This window comes from Drosophila mojavensis, unplaced genomic scaffold (assembly GCF_018153725.1).
Source record: "Drosophila mojavensis isolate 15081-1352.22 unplaced genomic scaffold, ASM1815372v1 contig_36, whole genome shotgun sequence".
Lineage (NCBI taxonomy): Eukaryota > Metazoa > Arthropoda > Insecta > Diptera > Drosophilidae > Drosophila > Drosophila mojavensis.
The window spans coordinates 15,421,542-15,428,991 of NW_025318858.1; the positions used below are offsets into that span (position 1 = coordinate 15,421,542).

General features: G+C 37.8%; 2 protein-coding genes across 2 annotated transcripts; one reads left to right on the forward strand and one right to left on the reverse strand.

The window, feature by feature from the left end:
- LOC6576909 (thioredoxin domain-containing protein 5 homolog) lies at positions 1-1,362 on the forward strand. The gene has a single exon (XM_002002853.3). The coding sequence runs from the start codon at positions 294-296 to the stop codon at positions 1,173-1,175; it is 882 nt and encodes a 293-aa protein (XP_002002889.2). The 5' UTR covers positions 1-293; the 3' UTR covers positions 1,176-1,362.
- A 1,159-nt stretch (positions 1,363-2,521) lies between these two features.
- LOC6576910 (carbohydrate sulfotransferase 11) lies at positions 2,522-6,098 on the reverse strand. The gene is made up of 3 exons (XM_002002854.4): positions 5,922-6,098; positions 4,107-4,719; positions 2,522-3,873 (listed from the first exon to the last, which is right to left on the reverse strand). Exons 2-3 carry the CDS (start codon positions 4,642-4,644, stop codon positions 3,095-3,097), a joined length of 1,317 nt encoding a protein of 438 aa, XP_002002890.1. The 5' UTR covers positions 4,645-4,719; positions 5,922-6,098; the 3' UTR covers positions 2,522-3,094.
- Positions 6,099-7,450: the final 1,352 nt, after the last annotated feature.

Sequence of the window (7,450 nt, forward strand, 5' to 3'; positions counted from 1 at the left end):
ATTGATATAATTTCGGGTGTGGTATGAACAATTAAAATTCATTTCATCCAAAATTGAATCCATTTCTATGAAGCAGATTTAAGGCCAAATGAAAATACAGTTATGGAATGGCAATCTCGCATCGTTTGCTTTACTGAAGTCCCTGAATGTGGCCTACGAATTCCTTTAAAGTCAACCCATCTCATCGGTGCTCCTCATCGGATTTCGGGCAACTCAAGCGTCGGGCACATTCAAATTGAATTTGTATAGATGCCGTTGAGTTTTGTGTGAGAGGCTAGTTAAATTGTAAAATTATGTTAGGTAAAACCGGCATGTGCTTGATTACGTTTCTCATCTTGGCATCCCTGGTCGTGCAAGCAAAATTTCCAAAGAGGCAATGGCTGATTCCACTGAATCCTGACAGTTTCAAGAGCTCCTCAGATAATCAGACTTTCCTGGTTGAGTTCTATGTGCCCAATTGCAAAAGCTGTGCTTCCTTGAGATTAGAATTGGATTACTTTCTCACCATCCTGGAAGCCGGATCGAATACGAATATCACAGTTGGAACCCTTGACTGCATCAAGCATGGGAACTTTTGCCATGAGCTGAATGTTACTGAATATCCAACTGTGGGCATATTCCAAAAGAAGGGAGAGCAGCACAGATTCATCGACGGATCACTCAATCTGCAAACGTTGCAGCAGTCCTTGGGGCTCCACAATAGTGGCGGAGAATTCGTGGGCCGTGACTCCAACGATGCTTTACTGTGTGAGCCAGGCAATGTTTACCACTTGACTTCTGGAACCTTTACGCAGACCGTAGCATCTGGAGTGTTTTTCATCAAATTTTATTCACCCAAATGCGTCCACTGCAACCAACTGGCACCCACGTGGATAGCGCTGGCTAAAGCGATGAAAGGAAATGACATATGTGTGGCTGAGGTCGATTGTCTGGCCTCAGCGGCAGTTTGCAGGAGTTTCAATGTCGCGCAAGTGCCACACATTGCTTGGCTCCGGAATGGCGAGAAGGTGGAGGTATATACTGGACCGCGAGAGCTACAGTACTTGGAAGAATTTGCCAGAGTTATGATGGGGGAGAAGTACCATGACGATGAAAGAAATCTCTCAATAATCACCATTAAAATGGCGAACGACTTGTCTCTTATGTTAGCCTTTATGATTTATATATTTCGGTAATGCTGAAGATTGCTGTCTAAAGGACAGGCACTCGAAGTAGATTAGTGTCTAGAAAGTGGTATCTTAGGTATATAAATCGAGCCAATAAACGGATTCTTGCATCTATGGGTTTTAATAGGAGTTGACGATTGTGTAACTCATTACGATTAAGTGAAAGTGAACTAAATAAATGTAGTATCGAAGAAAACTCTAAGGTAATTTATTTTATTTAATTTATTATTATATATTTTAATGTTTTATATCCATTCAATAAGTAAAAATGAGTTTATTGATTGTGTGTAATCTCTTTTCCCTTATTAAAACAAATTACTGAAACAAAAACGTAGAATATGCAAAATGTAGCAATCGCCAGTTCAATTTGATTGGGATCATTTTAAATCCGTCCATAAGCGCATTATTTTTTTCAAATATACCCTCCAATTTTATCATTATACTCCAATGTCTTAGAGTTCCACACAGTTAAGTTAATACAGACGCCTGCCTTTGTAGAAAACAATTTAGTAATAATAATCAAAATAAAATCTTGGGCATAGCAATCTTCTGAAGTCAGCTCCTGAAAATCCGATACCAGAAATGAAAAACCATTTATTAGTTAAGATTTATATTTGGTTCGCAACGAAAAAAGTGGAATAATATCGTTGATTCCTAATTAAAGTTTGTTGCACGATTTGGTTACAGTTATGTATATATATACACATATATGTCTGTTATATATATGTGGAATACAATCCAAAATAAGTATAGATAGTAAAGGTTTTTTTTTTTTTTTTGTATTTTTTCATTTTAAATATTATTTATATACGTATAGTATTTACATGTATATGTGTGTATATATGTTAATTTTAAACATCACATGAAAAGTTTATAGTTTTTTTTTGTTTTTTTTTTTCTATTACTGTAAATATTTGCAGATTTGTTTTTCGCTGTCGGTTTATTTATTTATTTATTTTTTATTTATTTTATTCTTTTTTTTGGGTTTATTTGGACACAGTTACCAAAAATTTATAATTATAATATATGTATATTTTTTAAATTTTCTTTGGTTTAGATTTTTTTTAGATTAGGAAAAACCCCATCCAGTCCCCAAAAGGTAAAAACGTTGATGAAGACCTGTTTATAAAATTCATAGATGTAAGTGCATATGCCCGATGTACTTATATGTACATTTGTATGTATGAATTTATATATATATGTGTGTGTGTGTATGTAAGAGAAGAAAACTTTACATACATTTAAGAATGTTTTTGAATCTTAAAGTTAGAGTTATAGTTAGAGGGAAGGTGACGAGGTTGTAAATATTTTTTTGTAAATATTTATGTATATACTGTATATATATATGTACTATATATATTTGTAAATATGTCTTTCTTTTTGGTTTTTGCATAAAATTGTTCGTTTTCAAAAACAACAGGCGAGATATTTGTATAGAGGTCGTAGGTGTGGTAAAGAATATGTGTGTATGTCAGAAGTTCGATTCGTATTAACTGTAAATTGTACTTTGTACTAACTAGAAGAGCCATCTAAAAAGATGCAAAACTCTGGAAATTTTAAGGTTTCAATGTGTATGTGTGTGTGTGTGTGAGTGGGTGTGGGTGTGGTGGTACTTTGGCGACTTCTGAAAAATGCATAAAAATTAGTCATTCTATCTACATTTGGTTTTTGCTTTCCTTGCATTGGCATTGCCCAAGAGAGGTCGAAAATTGTCGTGATTCGTTTGGTGGTTGTTGGAAAACATTGATTTGGCCTTACTCAGTGGTAGAATAAATACATATAGTTTTACATACATATAGTTTCGGTTGGGTTACGGTTACTGATCCATCTCTGTATAAAGGTACATAAATAAGATTCTTATCGCGAATATGAGCTATATACTTTTGGCCTGGCTTAATCTCTATTCATTCCTCTATTCATCGATCCATTCATGCTGCAGGAGCAGCAGCTGTTCTTAGAGATAAGGTCGCCGATGTGGTTAGCACATCGGTGCCTGCTCGCGGGCCGCTTTTGGCCTGTGGGGCTGTGGGACTCTGCTCCAAGCTCCAGGAGTGCACCATATTGTAATATTTGAGATAGTCGTAGTCGAAGAGCTCAAAGTCGATGCGATATATATTGAGCAATTGGTCCAATGTTGAGCGATCGAGTTCACCAAAGTAGCGTTCGACCAGCTCCTCCGACTTGACGCCGCTGCGTGCCTGATTCCCGATTTTACGCAGCTTGCGCCGTGGCAGCTTCCCCAACAGCAACGACTCCAATCCCGCCTGCCGTATGATAAACTCGGAGTCGCGCTGAAAGGTCTCTGTCTTTCCGATGATCGTAAAGTTCACGCTGCACGGCGTACAGAAGCTGTACACGGGTGCCCAGTGCTCGTCGAAGCGATTGCCCGCCGCATGCTCCTGGATGAGAAAGCGCACGAACTCCTCGAAGGTGGGTCCACAACGGGGAAAGGCAACGTTTAGGCTGCGGCGGCGATAGCGATGCACGATCTTGGTGCCGAGTGCCTTGTAGAAGCTGTTCCGGTTGCCCTCAAGCTTGTTGCGATACGCGCTAAGGATGCGCTCGAAGGGATCGCGCACGAACAGGAAGGACAACGCGCTGGGCAGCAGCTCCACCAGCTCGGATAGCTCAGGGCGGGGAAAGCGTTGACGGGCCAGTTCCAGGGGCTGAACCTCCGTTCGCTGTAGATACTTTAGATCGTAGCCAGCTAAAGTAAAGAAAGGAAAAACCGACTGTGAGAATCGAATAGATTCTTCTCTTATCTCTTCTCTCTTTCATTGTCTCTCTCTCATCTCTTATCTGTCATCTCTTGTATCTTGTATCTTGTATCTGGTATCTTGTATCTCATATCTCATATCTTATCTCTATCTCTATTCTCTATTATCTCCTCTCTCTTTGTCTTTTCTCTTCTCTACCTTCTCTTCTACCGGTCTTACTTACCCAGTATGTTGAAGTAGTACATCCACGTGCTGCTGGCTGCCTTAAAGACATTGCACCACACCAGATTATTATGGCCGGGCGAGATGAAGAACTCCCATGGGTTCGGTGGGTACTTTTCTTGAAGCTTGTATCGGTCGCAAACAGTCGCCAAGTGATCGCGTCGCAGCTTCAGTTCATGCTCCGTACGGCTGTGCAGCTCCTCGGAGTACTCGTAGACGGGATTCAAGGTGCTTGCCGAGACGGCGTTTTGCGCCTCCTCGGCCAATGCAGCGCTGCGATTCGCCTGCTGGCTAGCCCTGAGACGGGCGAGCACACGTTGCCGATGGAGCTGTTGGCGCTTGAGCTTCAGCTGCTGCTTTGACGGCTCGGCATATGCCTCGGCTGCCTCCAGCTCGGCGGTTGTAGCGCGCTCCCGATGCTCGAACGCATTGAGCGATTCGCGGAACAGAAAGGCAAAGTAACAGATGCCCACCAACACAAAGGTGCCTATCTTCAGGTACGTGTGCAGGCGTCGTCCCGACCACAGGCGGATGTGCATTTTTCGTGGAGTCCAGATCCCTCTTCTGCTAGCCACCACACGGCAGCCACTACATGTTACGGGTCACGGATGGGGCTATGAAGGCGGAAAATTCCGGGTGAGTTAAAGTTAACATTATTATTCATATCTCTTATATTATATAAAGCGACCTAGTTATATCTATTATTTATTATATTAATCGACTTGTGTTACAAGTTTATTTTATTTTTATGGATCCAGATTAAAGGGGCTTGTAAGTAGTGTTAAATATTCTTTCTGATTCTTCAGAACCATATACATAGAATTTTCTAAAATTATTTAATAAAGTAATTTCTACTAAAAAAGTACCTATACTTTATTACCTCAAAAATTATATAAGCATCTAATAAGTTTGTTTGAGAAGTTTAAGCTCTATTTAAGTAAAAAATTATTTTATTTCATTATTTTTGTGGGTCCGCTTGTTCAAAAGGATTCGCTTCTCTTAGGGCTTGTTTTACATATCAACAAGTTCTGTCATTATTAATTTTGTTAAAGTGTATGTTGATTAACAAAGATTTAATATTTAAGTCAAATCTGAAACACTTTCTTATAAGATACTACTTGTAAATAGAATTTCCTTAAATATTTCCAACTTGACTTTAAAAATCAATTAAAGTTTCTTTCTTGACGCACTTAAATGTATTGAAATACTAGCAGCTCAGACTACATTCATAGCAACATAAGCTGAACTATGCCTAAGATATGTACTAATATAGTTATTTGAGCATTTTTGTTGTAAATAACTCTGTATACTCAGAGTTGTTAATGTGCCATAAAAGTCGACCGGCCTGTAGCAGTGGGGGCGGCATACCACCCAAACCATTAACCCACTAACCCACCATCCCCAACTACGTCATAGAGCAAACATTCGCCAATACACACACGCACACACGCACACACTTATACATATATATACATAGTACATATGAAAAGTAGGACGTCATCCATGAGTGTCAACATTTGCTTTTGTTTTGGTTATTATCCGACTTGTCCTTTAAAACAAACACTACACTAGGCAGCATAGCTTATACTGAATATACCGAGAAATATATATCCTATATACATAAATATTTGTTGCTTTAGCAAGTTTGTCAAGTTTTTGGGCAGAGCTTCAATAAAGCTGCAAACTCTTAACGCTTTTACTCCTGTTATTTTCACAGTACTTAAGAAATATTTTTATGCGAATTTCAACTTTTTCGCGGATATCTCAAATGCATAAATTGAAATATGTATTTGATGGCCTATATATGTATATATACCTTTGTTTTACTCGCGTCTGGGGAGCACGTTTACAGTGAAGCTTCGCGAGCGTACACCACTTGCTGCTTAATGCGCTCACCTATGCGAGGTTTCTTAATTTATTGCGTTCTGCTATGTCAGCTACGCCGGACAGCTTTGCCGTGCTGCTCCTGACGGCAACTCACACTCAACTGTTTCGTCCTCTCCTGTCCGCTGGCCTTTGCTGCCCTTTGCTGGCTGCCTATGCCACTTCAGAGCACGGCCTATGGCATTGCCGTTGCCGTTGCGGCTGCCTGCGCAGGCGCCGTGAGAGCAGCTGTGGAAGCAACTCGTGATGCCTGCCGACAACAGCAACTCAACTCAACTTAACTCAGCTCGAGTTAGGTTTTCCATCATTTTAATTTACTTAATATCAATACTATTTTAATAGGAAATTTAGTATTTTTGAGAAATGGACATCTCTTTGTATCTATATCTATATATAATCTATATATAATATTTCAGAAGCGTTGGCTCTCTGAAACGATTTCATCTGAAGCCTGCTCTTTTCTATAACTTCGAGAAATTTCGGGTAAAGTACCAAAAGAAACAATTTATTTTGAATAAATAATTAAATTCCAATTGTACACATTTCTTCATACTCAAACCAGTTTTTATTATCAAAGCTAAATTAAAATGCGTTGTAAAATGTCTTAAAATTGAACTGACTGTGGAAACAACGTTCTTAGACGTTTGCAATTCGGGTATATTCTATGTACATTATTTAGGACCCAAGTTTTCATCTGTTGAATGTACATACTTTTCCCACAACTGTGTCTCTCTCTCTCTCTCTTCCATTCCTTTTTCTTGTTCTCTACCTCTATCTCTCTCTTCATATTTTGTTAAGTCTGTTTTAACGGAATATTCTTTCCATTAGGCCAATTCCACTTTTTAATAGAAATTTCGCAACAAGAAGTTGGTATATGTAGTATAGTCCAATTGTTGTCTAGTAAGTTCTCAGCTTATATTATTTGAAAAAAGAAACCATAAATATTGTAAGCAACTAAAATTTAAAACAATATTCTTGCTGTCCTCTATTTAATAAAAATAAAATAATCCAATTAAAATGACTAATTTCCTTAATGTGGGAGAAACATTACGTACTGGGGTTAATTTTGTCTCTTAGTATCAGTTCAATTCATGTTCGCCCGTAATAAAATATATAATCTTTGGAATTGAATAAGTAAATCCTAAATAAATGATACACTAAGGTTTTTTTTTTTTAATTTTTGTGTATATTAAATCTTTGTATTTTCTTTTTTTTTCTATAAATAATTTTTTACTTTAAAGTTAAAGTACAAACAAATTATTAATAATAAACTTCTAATACTACGTTTTAAGACACTTTCGTTTTTATTTTTGTTGTTCTTCATCTTGTGTTGAATGCATTTGCTTTTTAATATTTTTATTTATTTTTTTGTATTCTTTTTATGGTTGTGTGTGTGTATTATGTCTTTGTTGCATGAATTTGTGTTTATTGGTATTGGCAATATAAGAATTAATTATGTTT

Bases quoted from the DNA above. Each gene is read 5' to 3' on its own strand.
- LOC6576909 (XM_002002853.3), top strand. From the start codon at position 294: ATGTTAGGTAAAACCGGCATGTGCTTGATTACGTTTCTCATCTTGGCA.
- LOC6576910 (XM_002002854.4), bottom strand. From the start codon at position 4,644: ATGCACATCCGCCTGTGGTCGGGACGACGCCTGCACACGTACCTGAAG. The intron at 3,874-4,106 runs GTAAGTAAGACC...TCTTTACTTTAG, and splicing joins GTACTACTTCAACATACTGG to CTGGCTACGATCTAAAGTAT.